This window comes from Canis lupus, chromosome 13 (assembly GCF_003254725.2).
Source record: "Canis lupus dingo isolate Sandy chromosome 13, ASM325472v2, whole genome shotgun sequence".
In the NCBI taxonomy this organism is placed as follows: Eukaryota; Metazoa; Chordata; class Mammalia; order Carnivora; family Canidae; genus Canis; species Canis lupus.
Window position 1 is genome coordinate 28,847,869 of NC_064255.1, and position 27,059 is coordinate 28,874,927.

Consider the following 27,059-nt stretch of genomic DNA (forward strand, 5'->3'; position numbering starts at 1 on the left):
TTTCTCATTTATTAATTAAAAGAAGGCTTTATAATGATAATCAAGTTTTGAGTCATTTTAACATGTTCACTGTTGTATATGTAAAGGAGTAAAATAGGCTTAACAGCATAGTATAAGATTTCAAATTGAAATAAATCTGTTTGAAATCTTTTCAGTAAAATTCATTCCATTCCCTACATATTGCAGTTAGTTGAGCTGTTTCTCTATTTAGGAAAGTGTTAGAATAATTCATTGCATGTGAAGGTATATTTAAATATTCTGCCTAAGTGGGGGCATTTTTTTAACTTTCTGAAAATTGTATATCCAGAATGGTAAATATTTACAGTAAGGAGGTTATAGCCAGAAAGGTTTAGCATAACTAATGGATTAATCGTGAATCCAAAAAGGGGACATGTGAATGAAGCAAACAACACTTAGGAGTACAAAAAATAACTTTGTTGTTCTTATTTTTAGGATGGCCTTGTTAAAGCAGACATGGAGAAATTGACATTTTATGCAGTATCTGCTCCAGAGAAACTGGATCGAATTGGTTCTTACTTAGCAGAAAGGTTGAGCAGGGATGTTGTCAGACATCGTTCTGGGTAAGGAAACTAATTGCTGCTTAATACTGTATCTCTGAGAACTCCTCCTAGGCTAAATCATTCTATGTATTGTTTTGTCATCTAGTCATGCAAAGATAACATGTAGAGGATAAAACCCTGTAATATTTTATGAGGATATGTGTAATGCCATAGATATTTGCAGCTTTTATTACTTTCCTGATGGTCATGTTTGGTTTTTTTTGTTTGTTTTTTTTTGATGGTCATGTTTTAAGAATAGACACATGCAAGCTAATAGAGTTGCCTTTAGCTTAAGCATCCATAAGTTTTTGGTATTTTAATATTTCTTTAATGGAAATAGTAGAAATTGACTCCTTTAGTGTATTTTTACCTATCAGTAGTAGAATAATAAAAGAGAACATTAGGCTCAGATATTAAGGTCCAGAGAATGTAAGTGTGCTAATTTGGAACTGTGCTAGCTATATACTTACCTATAAATAAAGGTCTGCCATCTTAATCCATTCTCTATGCTTAACAGTAGTAACTTGGATAATTTGGGTTATAAATAGTTTTCCATATTCATTTTATGATTCTAGTTTTCTTAGAGTAGTCCATTCTTCGAGTGATACTGGTTTTCTATGCTTCTCTATTGTTACCTTTTAGAACATTTTAGCAATCTAGAATTATTGAAACAAAGTTATCTAAAGTCAATTTTAATTTTTAGTGTAAGCTTTAAATCTGATGAATTGTAAGGTTAAATTTATTAGATGTTTCCTTATGATACTCTATTGTTGCTGGTGATGTTTTATATTCAGATTTACAAACAGATTATATTGGAAACTTTAGACACATTGCTTTTTTTTTTTAATTTTTTTATTTATTTATGATAGTCACAGAGAGAGAGAGAGAGAGAGAGAGAGAGAGGCAGAGACACAGGCAGAGGAAGAAGCAGGCTCCATGCACTGGGAGCCCAATGTGGGATTCGATCCCGGGTCTCCAGGATCGCGCCCCGGGCCAAAGGCAGGCGCTAAACCACTGCGCCACCCAGGAATCCCAGACACATTGCTTATAGTAACTATTTTGGGTCAGATACAAAGATAGATGGTTAGAAGTCTGGAAATTAGAAGATGTCCATGTTTCCAAAGAAAAACATACACAAAGCTAATGTTAAGGAAGCTCTGAAGAGTTTGGAAAGGAGAAGAAAATGGAGTAGTACAGCATAATTTTTGTACACTTCAGCATGAGGGTTATTATATAATCTGTGATCATTAGTGTTTGTGAGAAATAAGATTTTACTTGGGAACTACTAAATTTGCCTTTCTCTGTTCTGCGCATTTGCATATAATTATTCCAATGAAAAGCACCTAGGAGAATTTAGAGAGCTAGAAATGCTTTGACATTATTTTTTTCTTACACTTAGGTATGTTTTAATTGCTATGGAGGCGTTGGACCAACTTCTTATGGCTTGCCATTCTCAAAGCATTAAGCCATTTGTAGAAAGCTTTCTTCATATGGTAGCAAAGCTGCTAGAATCCGGGGAACCAAAGCTTCAAGTTCTTGGAACAAATTCTGTGAGTAAAACTGTTCTCTAACTTTCAGGTTAATTAGCGTATCTAGACTTGATTTCTTCTTAGAATGTTTTTACCTGATAAAATGCTCTTGTGAGGGACATGTGGACAGACAACGCAGATGTGGGTGGTTAGAACACTGTTCCTAGGGGTGTCTGGCTGATGGAGTCAGTGGAGTGTGCAACTTGATCTCGAGGTTGTGTATTCGAGCCCCACTTGGGGTATATATAGAGGTTATTTAAAGATAAGATCTTAAAAAAAAAGAATAGTCTCTAGTTTTTTCTGTTGCTCCTTGTGAAATATGTGATACTAACCAATCGTAAGGAGCATCAGGAAATCTGTTGGCCATAAAGTAAGTTCTTCAAACTCAGAGGCAATATGATCTTCTATAAATGATCATTTGGTCTCTGTTGTTACTTGCGACTTTCAATAAGTGAAAAGTGAATAAAGTTTCCCCTTCTAAAAATTTTCCAGAACATTTAAAATTTTAATGGTCATTTAAAAAACTTCTGATTTATTTAAAAGTAATATGCTTATTATAGCACATTAGGAAAATCAAAACAATATGAAAGAGTAAACAAGACTCCTGAAATTCCAATATCTAGAAGTAATCTTTCAATATTTTTCTTTTTTCAATATATATTAGAAAGTGGGAAACAAATTATAGGTAAACCTCTGTGTGTTTTTTTCCCCATTTACATTTTTGAGCATTCCCTGATACAATTTAAGGTTTATTTTCATGAAAACAGGGATACTTGGTGTAATATTTTCTGAAACTTTACATGGTCAGTGTGTAGTATGGGAATCCTGACAATTGGAGTCCAGTCAAATCCCTGCACTCTAATGCCAGTCCCACCACTTATTAAAGTGTCACTTTGGACAAATGATTTCACCTCTTGAACTTCAGTGTTCCTATCTATAAACTGAGGATAATGATACATTCCTTACAGGGCCATTGGAATGATTAAATCATGTCAAAACACGTAGCACAGAATATGGGACACAATAGGTAATGAATGTCAGTTTAATGTCAACCAAGTGTAGTATTTGTGACCTTTTTCTAGATAACATGGATCATATAAAATTATTTAAAAACTGAGAACTTAGCTCTGGTGGAATTAATTTAAATTGTTTTGGTATCATAATTTCATTTTCTCACATTGATTCTATCCTTATTTCAGTTTAGTTTTCAGGAAAAAATTGGTAAATTTGGTTGAATCCTTCTTTTGGGTATAGCCTTTCAAGCTGTCAGCCATATCCTAGCAGGTGTTTACATATATTTAAATATGCATGTAAAATATGTTGCTTTGGGCTGTACACAGAAGTAACATATCACTGAATGAATGGAAAGCTAATGAACAAAGAAAATACATAATAAGGAGCCTTAGGGCCAGGTCTGTGACATAGGTAGGGTATTTGAAACTTCCCAAATGTGTGGATATTTCTTTTTTGTTTCTAGAAAGGAGTTAGAATGTATTTTATCATCTCAGTATTTTCTTCTCTGTTGAGTGTACATTTCCTTCAGTTTATGTTCCCTTTCCATGTCCCATCTTATTGGTATGAATATTACTCATTCGTGTGTTAAGTCACAGTTGTCATGGAAGATTTGCTGCTCATGATTAAAGAATAAAATTTTCTGCAGGTTTGGGCCTGAGGTTATCACTGAAGCATAGTCAGTATCTAGGAAATGGAGAAGAGCTTTAGAGTAAGACCTTTGCTTCTAGAGAGTGGGATCACTCACTCAAAAGAAACTGAATTAAAGTGTTAAAGTTAATATTTATAATGCTATATTCTTGATTTTCTCAAGTTTATTAAAAAATTCCTTTTATCTATATGTGGCATTTGTGGTATGTGTTTCATTTGCAGCTTATTTGATAGTTCTTGTTAATGTACCAAATAATAGATGAAAGTAAATGTGTTTCATACGTTCAAAAAGGCACTAACATGTTTATATTGGTTTTTGTTTTTTTTTTTTTAGTTTGTCAAATTTGCAAATATTGAAGAAGACACACCATCCTATCACAGACGTTATGACTTCTTTGTATCTCGCTTCAGTGCCATGTGTCATTCCTGTCATAGTGATCCAGAAATACGAACAGAGTATGTATTATTTTACTGTTATGACTTATTATTTTTAACTAGCTTTTAGTGGGCAAGCTATAGTGTTAGTTTACACAAATCAAAACAAATGGAGAACGATATTTTAAGACGGTGAAAGAAAGCTGAGAAGTGATTTACTAATTGTTTTCAGATACAAACACGCTGGCATGCCATAGGTATAATGAATTTTCCTCAGTTTAGTATTGGCCATATAGAGTTAATGGTGTTATTCCTTTTTTATGAGTGTAGAGCCTTAGAAGGAAGAGATAACTGTAACTATCTTACTAATTTCCTCTTTTTTCCAGTTACCATTAAAAATCTTTTTTTTCTCTCCCTAAAGGACATTTTTAAAATGTTTTATAAAATTTGTCTCTGTTATGGGACACCTGGGTGGATCAGTTGGTTGAGTGTCCGACTCTTGATTTCAGCTCTTGTCATGACCTTGGGGTCCAGGGATTGGCAGGATAGGGCTCTCTGTGCTCAGCAGGGAGTCTGCTTAAGGTTCTCCTTGTCCTTCTGCTTCCTCCAACCCCTCACCAGTTCACAGGCTCACACACGCTCGCTCTCTCTCAAATGAATCTTAAAAAAAAAAAAAAAGGGGGGGGGGATCCCTGGGTGGCTCAGTGGTTTAGCGCCTGCCTTCAGCCCAGGGCATGATCCTGGGAGACCCGGGATCAAGTCCCACATCAGGCTTCCTGCCGGGAGTCTGCTTCTCCCTCCACCTGTGTCTCTGTCTCCCATGAATAAATAAATAAAATCCCATGAATAAATAAATAAAATCTTTAAAAAAAAAATTGTCCCTGTTCTCAGAGGCTGACATTAACTTTTTAATGGGGCAAAAAGGTATAAAGATTACTTAAAGAAAAGGATATTTTGTTTTTTTGTTTTTTTTTAAGATTGACAGTTTTGTTTTCTTTTAAAATACAGTAGATATGCAGAATATAGTATTTTTTTGTTTAGTATTATGAAGAGTAGTAAACTATACACAGGTGTTTCTCAAATTTTGGTTGAAGTGAGTTTCACATATAAACCATTGTAGGTGAAAAGTGTGATATCCACAGTATTTATGAAAGGACATATTTAATAAGCTCAAAATTTAGGGGTATATGGGTGGCTCAGTCAGTTAAGTGGCCAACTCTTATTTCTACTCAGGTCATGCATCATCTCAGGGTCCTAGCATCAAGCCACAGATTGGGCTCCACACTCAGTGGGGAGTCTCCTTGGGATTCTCTCTCTCCTTCCCCTCCCCCCAAATAAATAAATAAACCTTTAAAAAAAAGTTCAAAATTAATTACTTAAGATGTCTTATTTTTAGGTATGTACTGCCCCCTAGTGAAAGATCTTGTCTTTTGAACATATTTTCACCCAATGTTTTTGACTAATGTTTACAAAAAGAAACTTGAAATTTTTCTAAATATAAATGAAAAAGCCTTATGGTACTTTTTCCCAATTTTGGGTCTTTCCAGAATTATATGATATATGAATTCCAAAATGGCATTTTGTTTGAATCGCTATGAAACAAATCAATGAGTGAGCTAAAATGCTTTTAATATACAGGGTTCAATTTTTTTTCTCTGCTTTGTTGTAAGTAAAAGTCCTTTTGATTTTCTTCTAGCATATTAATACTCCTTTTTTAGATTCTTAGTTACTTATCATTCCCTTTATTTTCAGCAAAACTGTATCAAATAGAATTCAGGGGGCTAGTAAACAGGGCTGAAAACTTAAGATCTTCTTAACATATTTACCCTGCAGAAATGGTTTCCACCTATAAAGTTGTATGTGATAATTTTAAGTTCTATTTTCCTAAGCAGCCTTTAGTTATGGTAGCACTTATCATTAGCATCATAATGATAGCGGGAACACCCAACACTTACTAATTACTGTGTGCCAGTTTATTTTATTTAATACTTCATTGGCTGACCACTGTACATAAATTAACTCATTAACTCCTTTAAGTCCTTAGAACATTCCTGTGCTTTAGGCAAGACAAATTCTATTTTACTGATGAGGAAACTATAAAATTCCTTTAAAGTCATGACTAGAATATATTGGTTAGGCCAGATCCTGATCTGAATTGGGTGCCAGCTGTGTATCTGTAGTAGCTATAGATCGTTCCATCACCATCTGTTGCCCTCCCATTTAGGCTTCTGTGTCACCACGAGGTATCAGCGCCCCCTCCTTGTTTGTTTGTGTGCTCCGTGCCATCTCATGCTTGGTCCTTTCATCACCGAAGGAGTAACAGCAGGCTAACCAAGCAGACACCACAACAGTAATATTAGGCTTGCCTGCTTGTGATAACTGTACGAGAGTCTCTCAAGTGACATGTATAGACACAGCTTCCAGATAGGCAAAATCTGTCTTTATGTCTCCTGTTCACTTTCTTACCTGTTCATTATCCTGTTATCCTGTTCTCCGTTGCCATTCCTGAATGCCTATGTTATGTCCTCATGGGTTTGTAAAGCACGGTCACCCCCTTCCCCATATCTTTCATTCTTCAAAACCTGTAACTATTAGAAGACTATGCGGGGTAAGCTGAATAAACCTCTGTTGGTGAATATTTCCAGTAGTAGCAAAAAAGGCGGTAAATGATAATCAAGGGCAGGAGAGGTTCTCTCCCTGTGTGGATAGATTTTCAGCCATACATATATGTGATATATGTATACGTGTGTGTGTATGTGTGTGTGTGTGTGTGTATGTATATATATATATATATATATATATATATATACATACACACATACGTGTGTGTATGTTTAAAAATGGCTGAGGTTATCTGTACTCCCATTTTGATAGTTCTCATTTGTCACAATACCTTTATGGGAACCTGTTTAGTCTTCCATCCGTGTGGACTGTGGGAAGTGAGAGGCCTTTGGAGAGAAACAGTGAAAAAGAGGAAGCACTGAAGGGTGTTGAGGAAGAGTGAAATCCTGTTTCCACTCACTTCTGAGACTCCTGGGCAAGACATGGAGAGAATCTAGTTCATACTGGTTTGAATTATTATCATCCCCTTAGGAAAATTTAATGCTTTTGATTAAATTCTTTTTTATTGAAAAATAATAATAGACTTGATATTATTATATTTTATGGCCCCTTTAAACTTTAAAATGCTGATTTTTAAAAGATGGTATTCAAAGTAAATCTTGGGATGCCTGGCTGGCTTAGTCAGTATAGCATAGAGTTCTTGATCTTGGGGTCTTGAGGTTGAGCCCTGCATCAGCTGGGGGGAATGGGGTGGGTAGTGATTACATTAAAAATTAAAAAACAAAAACATAAAGTAAATCTCTTTTGGAACTGCCATATCTCTGTCTTAGATTTTTGAGATTTTAATTTCTTAGATTTATTCTGTTATTTTCATTTTGTTGACTTGAAATAACAATATTTATTTGGCATCCATTCTCTTAGCTAAACAGTCAGACTTGTTTAATCTTTCTTAGGACTTATTTTTTTCTTTTTTATAGAATCCGAATTGCTGGAATCAGAGGTATTCAAGGAGTGGTTCGCAAAACAGTTAATGATGAACTCCGGGCTACCATTTGGGAACCCCAGCATATGGATAAAATAGTTCCATCCCTCTTGTTTAACATGCAGAAGATAGAAGAGGTTGACAGGTATTGGATAAAGATATTAGGGTTGAGGGTGGTTACTTTTGTATATGTGTATTTGTGTTTGCTTGTCAGGATAAGCAAGTTTTGTCTTTAGTATTGTATAAATAGTGGTCTCGTAAACTTGAATGAGTTTAAATATGTGCCCTTTCTGAAAAAATTATTCATTTCTAGGCTTAGTAGACAACATATTCTTACTCATACATGTAAGGTTTTATTTCTTTTAGAATAAATTTATACTTGCTGCTTGTTATTGAGCATCCAAATGCTGTTTGAATTAATACTAAAAGTAGCAAATGTGTGAAACAAATTATAGCTGAACATCTGTTATTCTTTAGAGATCCTGGATGCTTTTTCTTAGGCAATTAGAAGTAACCAAAAGAATACTGATAATAATGATTGCTTTGTCATTTTTATAAACAAAAGGTTAGACTGTGTTTCTTATTCTTAAGTATTTTGGGAAAAAAGGAAAACATTTTAACATTTCTTGAGTCAAGTCTGTTCTTTTAGTTGTTAGAACTGGTGCTAGAGTTCTTGCATCCAGCTTTCTTCATTTCCCTTTTCCCCCCCAGTCGTACAGGTCCTCCTCCTTCCCCTTCTGCAACTGACAAAGAAGAGAATCCCGCTGTGCTGGCTGAAAACTGTTTCAGAGAACTGCTGGGTCGAGCGACTTTTGGGAACATGAATAATGCTGTTAGACCAGTTTTTGCGTAAGGAGTTGGCATTTTCCTGGTTATTTGTGGCTGGGCCATACTGATTCTGTGTTCCTTTACTTAACAGAGGACACTTTTTGTGAGCATGCGTGCATTACTACTGGAAAGTGTAGTAGCATTGTAGGGAGAGTACAGGAGTGAACCCAACATCATGTGTTTGAGCGCTGTTCAACCACTACACCAGCTTTTTCCCCTTAAAAATGAAATACAATCATGTGCTTGATAGTATGAGTATCATTTATCGTGAATTTCTACTGCCAGCATTTAAAATGCATATGCACAGTAAAATATTAACAGTGTCCTAGTGTGATACATCTTGTTTAGTAACTTCTATGGTCATTTCCTTCTAGTCCCTGGCTTCTGTTTCTTGACTGGCTTTCTCCACTGGCCAGACTACCTTAGTGCATGTTCACTTCTCTAAATTTTGCCTTATATCTGTGACTGGTCAGAGCAGGAGTATTGACTGTCTTATTGGTATATCTGTTTCCCCCTCAGGGAAAATATATTTGTGAACTTTGAGTTTCTCCACAGAGATATTATCTCTTAAGACTTGTTGTCAAGCTTCTTTTGGTGTTCTAACTCAATTATCAGATAATACATCTACTGCATAATATTTTGTAATTTCTGGCCATTTTTGCTGATTTTTATTAATCATTTGCCCATCATTTTCCCTTCCTGACTGTAATAAAGTCTTAATAGCATATATAAAGTTGTCTAACATCCCAGAATTCTTTATATAAGGCAGATATTTGGGTTTAAAGTTGAGCTTTAGTTATAAGAGTCTATAAACCACAAAATTATATTAAAATTACGAGAATCATTAGGTATCCAAAAAAATCTGTGATTTCCCCCACTGCCCAAAAAAGAAAAATTGAAATCTGTTTAATGACTGGGCTTATGGAAATGCTAGTAAGGAAATAATCAAAATTATGTCAGATATAACTAAAGGTAACTAAAGATTTATTGTTTAGTGTCCAGACCTGCTGATTTAATATTAGAATTCCAGTTTTTATCGTAATACTTTTATTAATTGAGAGGTAATATATAAGGCCTTTAAAATCTAGAGAGTGATCCTGGAAGAAAAAGACTATTAAATTAACTGTACTTGAGGTGGGTAACCTGAAGTGGGCTATGTTTTTTATTGTGTAGAACTTGATGGCCTTAAATCTTGATCATGTGTTAGTTAATTAAGTTGTTAATTAAATATTTAATTATATATTTGCTAGTTAATGAGCTAATTAAATATTAAATGCCCTAAGTAAGATACCAGGTATTTTGGAGACTATATACACAAATAAAGCTTTCCTAGTCCTCAGCAAACTTCTGGTGGATGATTGACATCCACAGTAATTTTAATACAATATGTAGGTTATAAGAAAGGGCCAAAATGTGCTGTAGCAGTTCAAAACAAAGAATTCACGTTGAATTGGGGTTATTGGGGGTGATCTTTTTTGATACTTAGGTGGATAAGCAGATTTTAGCTGGTTGAGATGCATGAGGAGAGGCAGAGACGTGGATTTTGAGAAACAGATTAGTTGATACCATTAACTGGAGTATCAGAGTTGAAAGGTTAGTGTAAAATGACAGATAGTTCAAGCCACACTTTAGGGATCTTATAGTTTTATATTTAAATCTGTATGGAATTCGTGCTTTTAGCTCAAAGATGTGAAATGACCATAATTGTCCTTTGAGAAAGTTAATCAGATGAGCTATGAGGATGGATTTGAGCCAGGGCCAGTATGTTACGAGGTTACTGTAATAAAACTCTGGACAAGGTGGAAGAATCAAAAGTAAATGGTACCATGTTTGAAGAGGTAAATAAAGTTCAGTTTTCTGCCTCTTTAGCAAAGTGGTTTTGAACTTTATAGAAGAGTCATGATACATTTTTAACTTCAGGGGCATTTTACAGCTTCTTTTAATGATAAATGACTCATTTTAGGAGGTTTTGACTTTAACCCTGCAGTTTTTTGTTTGTTTTTTTTTTTTAGGAAAAACAGTATTTCTTTATGTACTATTCTTAAATACTTAAAAATGTATCCTGCTATATTCACTGTTTATTAAAAATGTGATATTCAAAATTTCTGTTAAATTATTTTCCTTACTAGATCAAATAATAATTGAAATAAAAAACCTGCTTGACTGTCAAACTAAAGCATTTTTTTGGAAGTAATTTCCCAGATCAGTTTTCCTAACTTACGAACTATTTTTTGTAGTCATTCATTAACTAGAAATAAATTGCCCGTTAGGAAACGAATCTTTCTTACTACTGGAAGATTTCTATGAGGTACTAATTTTGCAAAGTATGCTACACTGTTGTCATTTTTACTCTTACTTAAAAAAAATTACTTAATATATCATTGAAATACTGTTTTTTTTTGTTTTGTTTTTTTTAAGATTTTATTTATCTATGAGAAACACACAGAGAGAGAGAGGCAGAGGGAGAAGCAGGCTCCATGCAGGGAGCCCGATGTGGGACTCGATCCCGGGACTCCAGGATCATGCCCTGCACTGAAGGCAGGCACTCAACCACTGAGCCACCTAGGCATCCCGAAATACTATTCTTACTGCATACTTTTTTTATATACCTAAAAAGTTAATTTAGCATTGAAAAAAAAATTATTAGTATAAAGATAAATGATTTTAATAATTCCTATGTAAAATAGTTTTGCCTTTTCTTTCTACTTCCTTTTCTTTTTTTTTTTTTTTTCTCTTAAGTATGCTCCATGGCCAGTGTGGAGCCTACATGGGGCTTGAACTCACAACCCTGAGATCAAGATCTGAATATTCAACCGGCTGAGCCACTCAGGTGCCACTATGGCTATTTTTATATGCAGAGATTTTTAACTTTATATAGTTTAAGGTTTTTCTTTTTCTCTTCTTTCTTTCTTTCTTTCTTTCTTTCTTTCTTTCTTTCTTTCTTTCTTCTCTTTCTTCCTTCCTTCCTTCCTTCCTTCTTTCTTTCTTTCTTTCTTTCTTTCTTTCTTTCTTTCTTTCTTTCTTTCTTTCTTTCTTTCTTTCTTCTTTCTTTCTTTCCTTTTCTTTCTTTCTTTCTTTCTTTCTTTCTTTCTTTCTTTCTTTCTTTCTTTCTTTCTTTCTTTCTTTCTTTCTTTCTTTCTTTCTTTCTTTCTTTCTTTCATTTTTAAATAGACTATTCATGAGAGAGACAGAGAGGCAGAGACATAGGCAGAGGGAGAAGCAGGCTCCCTGCAGGGAGCCTGATACGGGACTGGATCCCAGGACCCAGGATCACTACCCGAGCCAAAGGCAGACACTCAACCTCTGAGCCACCCAGGTGTCCCAGTATTTCTTTTTAAATTATTAACCTTAGGATTGCCTATTTCATGTTTTGCAAATTATGGTTGTGATTTTTTTTAACCGGACTACGTTCAGCTCAAGATTTTTGAGAAGTTTAATAGATTAGGGTTAAAGTGCCATATATTTAGAGATGTATCTTGGTGTAGGGTATGGTCACTCAGTTATCACAATTACTTTTTGAATGTTTTGAACCTAGAAAATTTAGTCTTTTTTTCTTTCTTAAGATTTTATTTATTTGAGAGAGAGCGCGACAGTGTTGTAGGCATACAGAAGCTGAGGGAGGGAGAAGCAGACTTCCCACTGAGCAAGAAGACTGACGCAGGGCTCAATCCCAGGACCCTGAGATCGTGACCTGAGCCTGAGCCGAAGGCAGATGCTTAGCTAACTGAGCCACCCAGGCGCTTCTTAGCCTTGACTTTTTAGAGCAGACGTAACATTGCTCATTGAATACTAGGGCAGAAATTTTGGGTGCTAGGGTAGCAGGGAAAAAGAGATAAGGATTGAAATTAAAGTTGATGTTGTACATTGTGAACACTGTGCTTGGTGATTTTGTTAGCTTTATCTCATTTAATTTGCACAGTGCAGTTATCCTGTTAAGTGGAGGGTATTGTCATTCATGTTTTACAAATGAAAGGCTATGGCCCATAGCTCTGAACTTTGAAGTTCTTTGCATTGATTGATTCTGTACTTGTAAAGATTTTATAAGAAAATTTAAAAATTAAAATTTGACATTTGGAGACAAAATTAGACATTTGGATATAGAATATCAATAGCTGTGATAAAAGGTAAAAGCTTTTCATGTTTCTTAAAGCTTTGCACCAGAGTCAACAGAGTGAACTGGTATGTTTGACCTTTGGTTGTCTAGAAGTAGCTTAAAGTGAGAAACTGGACATTTCTTTGAAGTCACATTTTTTATTTTATGAATTATTGAAAATTTTGCATGCCATTATATGATGTGTCCATAATTTTTGCATATATAAAAATAAGGCATTTTCTTTTTTCTTCAAGTCTGAGTGAAATTGTTCTTCTACTGAAAGGAATAGTAAGGTGAAAATTTTATATTTCATCTGACCCCTTAGTCTGACTATGCTTATAGATCTTTTACTAGTGTCCATACTGTTGGAATTGAAATATTTTTCATTCGAACTGAATATATTCTGTCCCAGTTCTTGTTTTAGAAGTTTTAGAATTGATTAAGTAGGGCAGCCCCAGTGGCGCAGTGGTTAAGCGCTGCCTGAAGCCCGGGGTGTGATCCTGGAGACTGAGGATCGAGTCCCACGTTGGGCTCCCTACATGGAGCCCGCTTCTCCCTCTGCCTGTATCTCTGCCTGTGTGTGTGTGTGTGTGTGTGTGTGTGTGATGAATAAATAAATAAAATCTTTAAAAAAAAGAAGTGATTAAGTGGAAATTTTTTACTTTCAAAGATCTCACCCAGTTGCATTTGTGACTCTACTTTTTCTTTGTTACGCATCAGTGACTCCTCAAAGTAAAACTCCCCACCTGTTTTGCAAAGATAGTAAGAGTAGTAAATTGTGTATGTATAAGTCCAGGACAGTGGTTTTCAGAAGTTAATTATGCTTAAAAATCTCAGGGATGTGTAAGATCTTTGGTCCCATCGTTCTTAGGCCTGGGGCCTAGTAGAGAGCCCTGAAATCTGCCTGTTGTGTTTTTTTAGCCAAGGTGATTTTGATGCATGTGGTCTGAGAAACATGATTTGAGAATCACTGATCTTATAAATTTGAAATTATTTTCCTCTCCCTCTCCCTTTCCCTTTACTACTAAACTTGCAGAAAAAATAGGATCTAGTTGCTGCTTGGTTCCATTGCAGTTTGACTTCTGCTCATGCCAATAGGTTGGGGCTCTTCTTACAAAAGTAACCAGTACACTGGACCTGTAACATTGCTTTGCTTTTCTCCTCCAGAGATAGGAGCAGCGTGTTACTTCTGTGTATTAGATAGCCTAAAGCAACATTGTGACAAATTAGTTACAAATTTAAATATATATAAACACCTGCCAGCATATAGACCAATGGCTTGAAAGGCTATAACCAAAAGAATGATTCAACCAAATTTACCAATTCTTTCCTTGAAAACTAAACTGAAATAAGGATAGAATCAACGTGAGAAAATGAAATTACAATACCAAAACAATTTAAAATTAATTCCACCAAAGCTAAGTTCTTGATTTTAAATGCTAATTTTATATGATTTATTTTGTCTAGAAAGGGCCCAAGATACTACACCTGGTTGAGATTAAGCTGACATTTGTTACCTGTTCTGTGCCATACACTGTGCTACATGTTTTCACATGACTTCTTGTTTAATCATCCCAACAGCCCTGTAAGGAATGTGTCATTACCCCCAATTTACAGATAGGAACACTGAAATTCTAGAGGTGAAACCACTTATGTAAAGTGATAGTTCATAAGTGGCATCTAAATGCAGGGGTTTGACCCCAATTTTCAAGATTCCTATACCAGTGGTAAAACATGGAGCATGACGTTTGCTGAGGTTTTTTTTTTTTTTTTTAAATAGAAAACTTTTATTGGCTTCAGAAAATTCTCACTTATCTCTAGTTTGCTGTCAATTTCTAAAATCACAAGCTTTTTTTTTTTTTTTTAAGATTTTATTTATTTATTCATGAGAGACGTAGAAAGAGAGAGGCAGAGGCAGAGGGAGAAGCAGGCTCCATGCAGGGAACTTGATGTGGGACTTGATTCCGAGTCTCAGCTCAGGATCACATCTCCTGGACTGAAGGCGGTGCTAAACTGCTGAGCCACCCAGGCTGCCCTTGTAATTTTTCTGCTTCGAATGGTTCTTAGGAAATATAACATTCATTTTTATATAATATTTAAAGTTTAACATTCAGTTTTTTGGTGTAAAGTTTAATATTTTCTTTTTCTTCTTTAGGAATAAAAGGTTAAATGCTTTTGTCTTAATAGCTACTTTTGGCTAGAATATTTTTCAGTTTCACAAATTAGATATTGTATTAGTGTATGTGTGTGTTTTAACTTGTATGTTTGGTTCTGTTGCTCAGCATTCCTTTTTGCCTTTCTGTTTTTTATTCTGGAATCATTTTTTTCCCTCCTTCTAAAGTAAATCCTCTAGAAATTGCTTTATCGCATGTCTTCATTTTATCCACATTGAAAGTTTTGCTTAGCAAATAATACTAAGCTGAATTAGCAGATCAGTACTCTGAGGGTATTATCCTATTCTCTGGCTTCTCTTGTTGCTCTTGGTGAGTTACCTGGGAATCTAGTTCTGTTTCCTTTAGAGGTGAGTTGTTGTCCCTCTTGGACCTTGTCTTTATCTTGATGAGATTCCTGAACCTGAGGATTAGGGGTTTGATCGTTGGTTGGCTGTTTTTAATTAGAAAAAATCTCAGTCAAAAAAAAAAAAAGAAAGAAAAAATCTCAGTCATTGGCTCCTCAAATGGAGCTTATTCTCATTAGATCTTTGTCCTTCTGAAACTCTGGCTAGAGGCGTCTTGGGTCTTCTCCCTCCTGACCAAGCTCTTAAGCTCTCCTAACACATTGTTTTTATTCCTTTGCTTTTCTCTGCTACATTCTAGGATAAATTTTACATATTGTTTGGGGTGCTAGAGGAAGAATGTAATAAAAAAAAGGAACACTTAAAGTAATTTTCTTGTTAATTACAGGCATTTAGACCATCACAAACTATGGGATCCCAATGAATTTGCAGTTCACTGCTTTAAAATTATAATGTATTCCATTCAGGTAAGGATTGGTTTAAGTATTTATCATATTTATATAAGTAATTTTGATTTTGTGTCAATAAACATATCAGAGTTCTAGAACACTGTAAAATGTACACGTTCTTAATTTAGTTTTTTGTCTCATTTTATTTACCACTTATTTTCTTATTTGCCAAGATGAAAAGATACTTAATAAAAAGAAGTAAAAGATCTCGTGATGCTGTTTATTGTTCATTTATTTGAATATATTTATTGTGTTTATATTTCACTGATAAACTGATATTGGAATTGAAATTTATTACAGTAGCATATAGCTGATAATAATTAGTATTTATTGAGTTTTTACTGTGTGATAGTGCGTGTGTTAACTCCTCTAGCCTTAATAGAACCTCATGATGAGATACTCTTATCTACTACAGAGGACCACAACTTGGTTCTCCTGGAAACCTGAACAGACCCAGGTGGCTCTTAATTCAAGTGGAGATTTTAAGTCCTTTTTTTTTTTTTTTTTTTTTTAAACACATTCTATATTTTTTATGCCCTGAAAAGTCATCGTTCAATCAAAGGAGATAAGATAGTAAGAAAGCAGCATGGCTTTTACTATAGGTCATACCAGGATTCACATCCTAGATGTGCGGTTTACTGGTTGTGTGAACTTGGGCAAATTATTCAGTCCCTCTGAGTTCTAGTTTTCTCATTTCTGAAAAGAAAACTTTAATGCATGCATTGAATGGATCATTTATATTTTTAAAATAGAAATACCATTTTATCAAGTGCCAGTTGTACTAGGTACTGTGTACATAACTTGCTCTCTTGTTTTGAATCCTCATTTTTTATAATAGATACTGTGATTATTCTCCTTTTGCAGATCAGGAAACTGATGTTTAGAGAGGTCAGGTATGGCACTAAAGGGAACACAGGTAGAATGCGAAATCACGGTTCAGATTCTGGTCATTCTGTTCCACAAGGTTTGGTCTAAACCAACCAGTAAGTTAAAGTTAGCATACCATAATGTGGGTTTTTGATAAGTGGTAGTTACTATAAAGCTGCTTTGGATGTAGTAGGATAATATCAAAAATTTATATTTCTAGTTTTATTGAGTCATAATTGACATACAACATTGTGTGGCTTTAAGATGTACAACATATGATTGGATATATGTATATATTGTAAAATGATTACTGTAGTAGTTTATTAAAGATCTGTCACCTTACAAGTCTTTTGCACAAAATAAAGTGATAAAGTCAAAGAATCAATAAATACTTACTGATTAAAGATTAAGAAACTCCTGGTCCACAGCATTTCTCTGGACATAGCTTTAAGTACAGCATGTTTTATAAGTCCATTGATCACAGGTTAAATAGTAGTACCCAGTAGAATGAGAATTTCTGTTTAGTAAGACTTATCTTGATACAATTAAAACTTGTAATAAATTTGTTTTAATTGCTGTTTACCATAAAATTGTTTATGGGAATCATTCTGAAGTAACATTTCTTCCTCTCTCAGCACAGTAAGCTAGCTAGCCTGACCAGGATTTATATCCCTAAGGGGTTACATAGACATAATTTCAGGTAGTTTCAAATATAATAGGGCATTTGTGGTAAAGGGAAAATATTTAAAGCTCATCCTTTGTGCTAAATTGATTTGTTGAAGGTAATAAGGTGTTGTGTTTAAGAGCTGGGCCCTGAGGTTGGGTTAGGATTCACAGCTAGGCCCTCCCTTAGAGTTTCTGCGTGATCTTTTACAAATTACTGAACTTAAAATTAAAAACCTGCCTCATTTGCACTGGGAAGTGTACAGTGGAACTGCTGGTGTGGATAAAATGTGATACTACATATACAGTGGGTAGAACAGTGCCTGGCATCTGCTTCTGAATCAAATGTGTTCTTCTGTTGTCATTTTTGTTTGTTTAATGTTGCAGTAACATATTATTCCAGGAGTCACCAATTAAAGAGTAAGTAATAATGGCTAAATTGAACACGTTTCCTGTAGTAGATACAATTTTAGGTTCCTTTCACAAATGAATTCATGTGTCACAACGATTCTACAAAATAACTGTTTTTATTTTCTAAATATTGTAGATGAGGAAAACTGAGGTTTAGAGAAGTTAAGTAATTCTCTCTTAAGCTGTACGCTATTAAGCTATTAAATGATGCAGCCCAAATTTGAATTTGGGCAAATCTGACTCCAGGGCTTATATTCAAATAACCACCCTATTATGTTGCTTCTTAAAGGCTACACATCCAACAATATTGCTCTAAACTTCAGTGTGAGGGTGAGTTTTACCATAGGTACACAATAGCTCAGTAAAACTGCGTGAGGAACTTTCAGTGTTTAGTATAATTAACATCATTGTAGTTTTGTTCCTATCACTCCATACACTTTTCATCCAAGGTGGAATTCTTGAGCTCTTGTGGACAGGTGCTATGCTTTGCTTAGGATAGCCCTGCTTTATGTAGTTATTAATACTCACTCTCTGAAGTGTCCTGGTTTAGACAATAAGTCAAATTGCCATTGTATTTGTAAGACAGACCCTACCGTGAGGCTCATGCATGAGAAGCATACAGCTTTCTTGGCAAGAAGTTCCGTTTCAGGTTTTGTGTACGTGTGTGTCTGTCTGTCTGGGATTCATCTCTTTTTATGTTACAGAAAGTAAATGTGAAAATGTTTACCTTGGGTTGTTATAAAAGTAGATGTATTGTGATAAATACCAGAAATACTTGATGGCAAATTTGGTTATGTTGATAGAGGTGGAGGGAGATTCTTTTTGCTTTTGAGCAGAGTAGCCATTATGTGTTGGACACTGCTTTTGACATAAAACAACCCATTCCAAAGGCTAGAAAAGTCACCAGTGTCAAAACAGAGCGGTGGGGCCTGAGGGCAAGCAAACACAGACATGGAGATTCAGGGCCATAGCCCATTTTGTTTGTTTTTGTTTTTTTACAGCCTAGTAGTAGACCCACTCGTGACTTCTGGGTGTAGTTACTAGTTTAAAAAAAAAAAAAAAAAAACAACCACCACCAAAACTTTGCTACTCTCTTAAAAAAAAAAGAAGTAAGAAAATATTCATTGTAGTAAACATTTTCTAGCTATCTTATTTTAGATTTAGGCCTCAATATCGTTCATTGTGATTGATCAAATTTATTTATGATAAAATTGCCTTTGTAAAATTGCAAATCTTCCAATATTTCCTTGATTTAAATTTAATCAGGTATACACTGATAACATTTTCATTTTCATTTTCATATTGGCTTTTGATGAGATGGGAGTTTTGACTGTTTAGCATTGTTAGGTATCCATAATGAGAAATAATATTTATCTAGTTTGGGTAAGAGAGAAGTGCTGTAAATATCATAATCTGTTTATTTTAAATATTTGTCCTATTATCAAATTATAAGAGTATATAAATGTTCTTTGAAATTACAGAGAAGTGTGAAGAGAATAAAAACTTGGTATGAATCCTGGGCACTGTCAATATTTAGGTGTATATAATTCTAGTCCTATATATTGTTTTAAAGAACTGATTAAATTTCATTAATCATAGTATTTTGCAACTTTTTTCATACAGGGTATTATAAATGTTTTCTAGTATCCCAGTTTATTCTTGAAAAGTGTGTTTTTTAATGGCTACATATTTTTCTGTGACATGAGTATACGTCTCCGGCAGTTGGACATTTAAGGGACATATGATTTTCCCTTCTTAGGAATTCTATCAGTATGCATATAACTATTCGTACATCTTTGTGTACTGTTTTGCTTCTTTTAGGCTCAGTATTCTCACCATGTAATTCAGGAGATCCTAGGACACCTTGATGCTCGTAAAAAAGATTCTCCACGGGTTCGAGCAGGTATCATCCAGGTTCTATTAGAGGCTGTTGCCATTGCTGCTAAGGGTTCCATAGGTGAGTGTCAGCAAACAAAACAAAACAAAAAAACCTAAAACAAAAAAATTAATGCAGTAATCTATTGTAGATTTTTTTTCAGTAGATACAGCAGTGTATAGAAAACTCTTTAAAAATACTTTAATGTTTTTAAATGTGCTATAATTTCTCTTGAAATTTTGGGCTCCCTTGATGACTCTCAGACTTCTTTAATGCACACTTAAGCCTTTCCTCTATATCAGTCTCCCCTTCCTCCTTTTTTCTTTTCTTTTTTTTTTTTTTTAATTTTATTCATTTATTCATTAGAGACACAGAGAGAGAGGGGCAGAGACATAGGCAGAGAGAGAAGCAGGTTCCCTGCGGGGAGCCCGATGCGGGACTCAATCCCAGGACCCTGGGGATCATGACCTGAGCTGAAGGCAGATGCTCAACCACTGAGCCACCCAGGGGTCCCCCTCCTTTTTTCTAATAAAGAACTTGAAAACCAGTTATGTACTAGACATTTGGGAGGATATAGATCCAAATGTTATTATTTCTATCAAATGCTGTAATTCAGGGCAGAATTTGCTTGCATATCATAAGAAAACCAGAGTGCAAACCAGGCATGGAAAGCGGGTTGGTAAGAGCAAAATAATACATCGCTTATTTGGCTAGAATGTGTGGTAGTGTGGAGGAATTGGTTTTGAGTGTATAATACTGGAAAAGCTCACATTAGTGTTCATTTCCAGGACCCACAGTGCTGGAAGTCTTTAACACCCTCCTGAAGCATCTGCGTCTCAGTGTTGAATTTGAAGCAAATGATTTACAGGGGGGATCTGTAGGCAGTGCCAGCTTAAACTCAAGTTCCAAAGACAATGATGAGAAGATTGTGCAGAATGCTATCATCCAAACAATAGGTGAGTACATTTCACTTTTAAAAACTTTATGTAAAACAGTGATTAAAAAGCTCTCACTGAAGGATATTTGTCTCTAACAGTGCATTAATCAAAAGTGAATTGTAGCTTTAGACTTTTAAAAAACTTACATTCCAAAAATAAACATAATAGGACAAAGAACACTGTATATCCTTCACCCAGATTCATCTGTTAATCCTGTATGCCATTTATTTTATCATTTATGTTGTTTCTTTTCCTCCTTCCCTCTCTCCATTTCTCCATGTGTGCATGTATGTATATTTGTGTGTACATATATATACATTATACACACACACACACACAGATACATACATACATCCTCATTTATCCCTAAACCACTAAGACACTAAGTGCATATGCATCATGGTCTCTTACCATAGAGTATTTTTCCAAAGAATAAGATTCTTTCTTATGTAACCAGAATATACTTACCAACATCCATGAATTTAACATTGACATAGTACATGAATCAGACTTCCATATTGTAGTTTTGTCATTTGACCTAATACTTTTTTTTTTAGAGCATCTTTTTCCTTATGTCCAGGATTCAGTCTAGGATCATAAATTGCATTTAGTTGTAATACTTAAGTTCCTTTAGTCTTAAGTTCTTTTCAGTTATGATACAGTTTTGTTTTTTTATAAATTTATTTTTTATTGGTGTTCAATTTGCCAACATATAGAATAACACCCAGTGCTCATCCTGTCAAGTACTGATACGGGGGTTTTTAAGAGCATACCACCCCCATCCAAAAATTTTTCCTCTTTTGGGTTTGGTGTTTGCTCATTCCTTGGCTGAATGCTACATAAGGGATAAGGTTCTTGGATGATTGCGTACAGAGAGGTACACAGTGTACTTTTGCTTCTCATTGGTGATGTGAATTTTGATCCAAGTGTTCTGTTTCTCTGTTGTACGGTTTCAGTTTTTATCCTTATAAACAATAAGCCATCTTTGAGGATGTGCTTTTAGACCATGTGGATATTCTGCTCTTCACCCAAACCTCCCCATGAATTTAGTAACCATTCATAATTTTTACCTGAACCTGTCTTTACTGTCATGTTGCAAATGGATGGTTTTCAAATTCCGCACTCCCTCCACAGCTGTCAGGTGGCACTCAGTGTTCTGCGGTGAGCAGGAATCCCTTTTTCTTCCCTGTGTATGTATGTAGGAATGCGGGTATTTATATCTTTATTATTGGCATGAGCTTATGGATTTATATTTTCATGCTTCATAATTCATTCTGTATTTATTGTTTTATTTTGGTGCTGAAATTGTCTTAGATTTGGCCAGTTGGAACTCCCATCTTCCATGTCTTTGTAACTTTTCCCCATTTCTTTTGAGCATAGCCTTACTGGTTTAAGCTGTTTCAGGCTCATTTTATATTTCCTGCTGCAGCCATGGAATCCGTCATTTCTCAAAGTGCTGTGGTTTATTTTACTGGGGACTGATATTAGAAACCAAGTTATGGGTACCGATGCCTTTGGCTTTAATTTCATTTTTTTTTTTTCTTAAAAACATGACTAAAGTACAGTAAAAGTGTAAAGAACTTCCTTTAAAAAAATTTTTTTTGGGGGGGGAAATAGAGTGATCTGACTGTATTAAAGTAAAATATAAATTTAATTCAAATTTAAGTAAGCACACTCCTATTCTCCTTTAACCTTCCCCTCCTAATATCTTTAGAATACCCAGATCACGTTTTAGTGTCACTACGTGATTTCTGTAATAATTTCAAAATTGAGTTGTATCCCTGGGGTTTAGTGCCTAATTTCTAATGGTTGCTAATAGTTTCTGCTAAAAATAAAGTCATATTTTATTTTGGAGCCCAGTTTATATCTTTTATCTGGATAATTTTTCTGTATGGGGGCTACTTATTTAAGTAGTCCTTTGGAATATGTAATATAAAGTTTCTTTTTTATCTTCTTTCTGAAGTTTTATGGATATGCATATATGCATTATGCATCCAGCATTCAGCACTTACATATTGAATGTGTATGTAGCAGGCCCCATACTAGGATTTTGTGATGCAGGTAGTTTATCTGCTTAGTGCTATACCTCTATTTTACCTAGCTATGATCTTATGTGTGCAGAAATTATCCTCATGAGGGCAAAGGCCCAGGTGTGTCTTATTCAGCACAGTAAAACATAATAGGTGCTTAAGATTTTGGAGTGAAAATACAAAACATAATGAAGTCCAGTATTACCATGGAATCTCAGTATAGCAGAGATATTTTTGGTATTCTTAAACCAATTAGATCAGTGTATAGTAAATGGTAAATGTAACTTTTATGGTGATTCTTAAATTTATTTGGATTTATGGATTTTCTGTGATATTTTAAGATAATAAATCAGCTATTCCTGTCTTCACAGAATTAAATTGCTTTAGTGAATTCCAGTGAATTCACTGTTGGTCTTTCACTCCAGAATATTTATTTTTTCAAGTATTTTATTATAAAATATATATGCAGTAAACTCAAGCAATATTTCTGTGACATAACACATTCAAAATAACATGTGGAAATTAAAATGAGAGAAAAGAAGTGCAGTGTGGCACAGTGAGTAAGATTTTTGTTTAATCGGATTTCTGATTTCCTCAATATTTTCTTTTAGAAGTTTTCAATACTTAGATAGTTACCAGGTTGTGTGGATATTGCTGTTGGACTAGGGAGCAGGGCTGCTGTGCCTTTGCCACTTGAAGATATGAGGCTGGCGGCCAAATTCTTTTTTTTTTTTTTTTTTTTTACAGTGATCAAGAACCTAGCTCCCTGCAGTGTTCTTTCCAGTTGGGGATTAGGTGGGGCTCCTCAGCACTTCCACCCAGTGGTTCAAACACAAATAGTGGGCTCAGAAAATTAATTCCTTTCAGGACTCTCCTCACAGTTGATTATGTTGGAAACTTGATGCCCTCATGGTAATGACTGGGTTGCTTGGAACAGAAAATCCGTGTCTAGTTTTGCATGGTGATTAGCAACATATCTAATTGGGTTCTTGGAAAGTTAAAAGTACCTTACAGGGAGGAAAGAGAGAATAATGATAACATAGGCTTTGGAAATGAATAGCCCACACCTCAGGCCTTACTGTTAGCTGTGTAGTTGTTTTTTTTTTTTAAGATTTTATTTATTTATTCATGAGAAACACAGAGAGAGAGAGAGAGAGAGAGAGAGAGATAGGCAGAGGGAGAAGCAGGCTCTACGCAGGGAGCCTGACATGGGACTCGATCCTGGGTCTCCAGGATCACTTCCTGGGCTGAAGGTAACACTAAACCGCTGAACCCTCAGGGCTGCCAGCTGTCTAGTTTTTTGGTTTGAGTTCTTACCCTCTCTAATCCTTATTCCCACAAGTGGTAACTGAGGTTAATAAGAAGTAGTTCCTAGACTCATATGGTTGTTGTGAGGATCCAAATACAAAATAGTTTCTTAACACCATAGATAATGCTCCTGAAGTGTTAGAATAATATACTTTATGTGGATTGCACAATGTTAAGATCATGAGATTTTTGCTTGCTGAAGTGTGTGATAATAGGAAATGACTTTTATCCCCAGATCTAATCAGATGATAAATAGAACAATTTTAGTTTGCATAGATTATTCATTCCTATAATAATAGCTGAAGAGTTAAATTGAAAAACTAATTTATTCTTAAATAAGCATTGAAAATGAGGTTTTTGTAATGATTATGTTGCATTTTGAGAAATGAACAAAACCAGCATGATTCAGTACCTGTTCTCATTTTTCAATGAAACAACAAAGTTTGAAGTTTGAGTAAGTGATAATTAAATGTTTTAAGTCTTCTAGACTAAGAAGTAAAAAACTACAGCAAATACATTTAATATCCACAAGATGTAAGAGTACATGAGAAAAATGACAAGTAAATAACATTTTGTGGGATTTTGTGTGTGTGTGTGTGTGTGTTAGTTGAATTATATATATTGAATTAACCCACTGGGTAGATTGTAAACCTGGCTCATTGTAATGATATTCTACAGCATTTTAGCAATTGTAGGAAGCCAAAGTATTGTGACCTAATTTTTGACTTCTTCACCAAAATTTGGCCTCATTACTGACTTTCTTACCAGAACAAGAATTTAGGCTCACAATATATGAACAAGAGTTTCTTAAGAAACACTACCAGAGGTTTTTTTTTCTGTTTTCTAAAAGTCCAACTCAAATTGATGATGGTTTACCATCATAAACCATATGCAAAATACTTTTTTAGACATTTACTGTTTTATGTGTTAGTCTGTTATACACATCTTACACTATACATGAGTAAATGATTTTGAACAAAAGAAATTAGAGTACCTTAAAAGTTTTTTTTTTTTTTAATTTTTAAAATTTTAATGCAGTTCAAATCAGTGTGCCAAGTTCATTTCAGCTCCTTCACCCCAAACCTGGGGGCAGGGACTGCTTCAGTTTCTCTTTGTGATGGCTGAGGTATAAAGGTGTCTGCTGTATTGAACTTTACATTTCATGTTATCTTTACTTTTCTTGATCTTGATGGATATGGCATCCTTTTGCCTGGCCATGAGCAGAAAGTCCTTGATTTCTTCAATTCCGTGAGGCATGGCTACGATGGGCACAGGGGAGCACACGGCCAGCAGAGCAAGTGACAAGAAGGGAGAACAGAAAAGGACTTTAGAGTAATATATATGACTTAAAGACATTGTTTTACCACATATTGAAAGCTTTGGTTAAAATATATTATGATTTTGTGTTATGGAAAAATAACTGTTTTAATTAGTAAAATTTATCTTAACTTTATCTTAATATTTTCATAGGATTTTTTGGAAGTAACCTACCAGATTATCAGAGGTCAGAAATCATGATGTTCATTATGGGGAAAGTACCTGTTTTTGGAACATCAACCCATACTTTGGATATCAGTCAACTAGGGTATGCGTATGTAGTTTTCCCTATGTTCTCAAACTATAAATTTTAATATCATCTTGGGCTAAATTTCATCTTAATGTTATAAAATGTTTTTTTTTTAAATCATTCATCATAAAAATCCTATGGAAAACATTATTTTTGTGGCACTAGATTGCTAAGCAGTTGTTTTTGTTTGTTTGTTTTTAAAGATTTATTTATTTATTCATTCAGGGAGAGCGAAGAGAGAGGCAGAGACACAGGCAGAGGGAGAAGCAGGCTCCACGCAGGAAGCCCGATGTGGGACTCAATCCTGGGTCTCCAGGATCACACCCCGGGCTGTAGGCAGCACTAAACTGCTGTGCCACCAGGGCTGCCCAGATTGCTAAGCAGTTGTATTACCATTGCCTGATTTTACACAATCAGTTTTCAGAATCAGTTTTCAGTATATCATAAATTCTCAAATTTTCTGTCTTACATTAACTAGATTGAAGGTTAATTTATCCTGGACGTTGTCTATATACATACATAATATGTGGTACGGCTTCAAGTTTCTTATAAAGATTTTAAAGATGAATGTCAGTTTTGTCAAATGTTGACTTATTCTTTGAATTCTAGAACTGAAAGTGATTTTTAAAGATCATATTTTTTGGCTTCATTTTATAGTTTGATTTGATTTTACAACATGCTAAAGCTTTAGTTTGGAGATATTTGTGAGTTTTTAATTTAATAAAGAAATGATAGTCTTATTTAATTTATATTTCTTTGACCACTAATTAGATAACCTTTTTCCATTTGTTAGCTTTTTAAAAATTATCTGTTCGTAACTGCTTATTGATACATGTTAAATAGATATTATGTTTGCCATTTATATTCATGGTAAGTATATTCTCAAATTTGCAGTGTCTTTTAATTGGGGTTGTTTCATTGTGTGTTCATGTAATCGATTGAATTATTGAATTTTCACATCATTTGTACTGTTTTGAGAGCCAATAGCTTTTTAATTTTTTGTCTGAATTTTTTGTTTTCTACATAGAACTCTTTAATTCATATGAAATTGATGAGTATAAAGTGAGTCATGACTTTAGCTGGTTTGGAAACCATGTATTTAATCAAAATGAATAGAGTTTTAAAATTAGGTAATATAAGTAAATGAAATAATGTCAATTTGAATTACTACTAATAAGATAATACCAGTATTTTGTGTATCTTAGGGATTTGGGAACCAGGCGGATTCAGATAATGTTGCTGAGATCTTTACTTATGGTAAGGCCTTTAAAATAAGTGAAGAATACACTTAACATCGTTGAAGAGGTTGAAAAAATAGCTTCACATTATCCACTTTTCTCTTATATTGTAAAATACTGCTTATGGTTAGTTTTTTCCTATGGCTTATATACTTAAATTTTTATTGTATTACTGTTTATTCCTCACATCTCCTGTCATCTTATTTATCTTCATAATGATAAAACATACAGAAGATAGCAAGTATTGTGTTTTTATACACACGAAGATGCCTGGGCTCATTGACTTGGAGTAGGAGGAGTGAAAGAGGTTCTCCAAGGACAATAAGCTGAAGACTAGAACTTGGATGTGAAACCACGTTCTTTGTACAAATCATGCTATTTTCTTCATATACTCACCAAATAATGATTTCTCATTTGGAAAATAATTCAACTATGAAGAGCTAAAAAGTAACAGCATATTTAAAATGTGATGACCTCTAGTTATGATTATTTTCATCTTTTTTAAAAAGATTTTTTAATTCATTTGAGAGAGAGAGCAAGAGCATGAGTCAGAGGGTCAAAAGGAGACAGAGAAGCAGGCTCCCTGCTGAGCAGGAACACCACCCC

General features: G+C 34.6%; 1 protein-coding gene across 5 annotated transcripts in view; it reads left to right on the top strand.

The window, feature by feature from the left end:
* EFR3A (EFR3 homolog A) overlaps positions 1–27,059 on the top strand; it is a 105,603-nt gene that overhangs the window by 41,368 nt on the left and 37,176 nt on the right. For 4 of the 5 annotated variants that reach the window (XR_003138124.3, XM_025450092.3, XM_025450093.3 and 1 more), the window contains 10 exons: positions 454–581; positions 1,960–2,110; positions 4,086–4,207; positions 7,666–7,815; positions 8,382–8,519; positions 15,495–15,573; positions 19,318–19,453; positions 20,161–20,328; positions 25,119–25,233; positions 26,421–26,472. Coding sequence is in view for 4 of the 5 variants with exons in the window: in XM_025450092.3 (XP_025305877.1) it covers positions 454–581; positions 1,960–2,110; positions 4,086–4,207; positions 7,666–7,815; positions 8,382–8,519; positions 15,495–15,573; positions 19,318–19,453; positions 20,161–20,328; positions 25,119–25,233; positions 26,421–26,472 (1,239 nt within the window). In the remaining variant the exon portion in view is untranslated. The remainder of the gene's footprint in view (positions 1–453; positions 582–1,959; positions 2,111–4,085; positions 4,208–7,665; positions 7,816–8,381; positions 8,520–15,494; positions 15,574–19,317; positions 19,454–20,160; positions 20,329–25,118; positions 25,234–26,420; positions 26,473–27,059) is intronic. The other variant, XM_049092739.1, reaches the window with a different exon arrangement.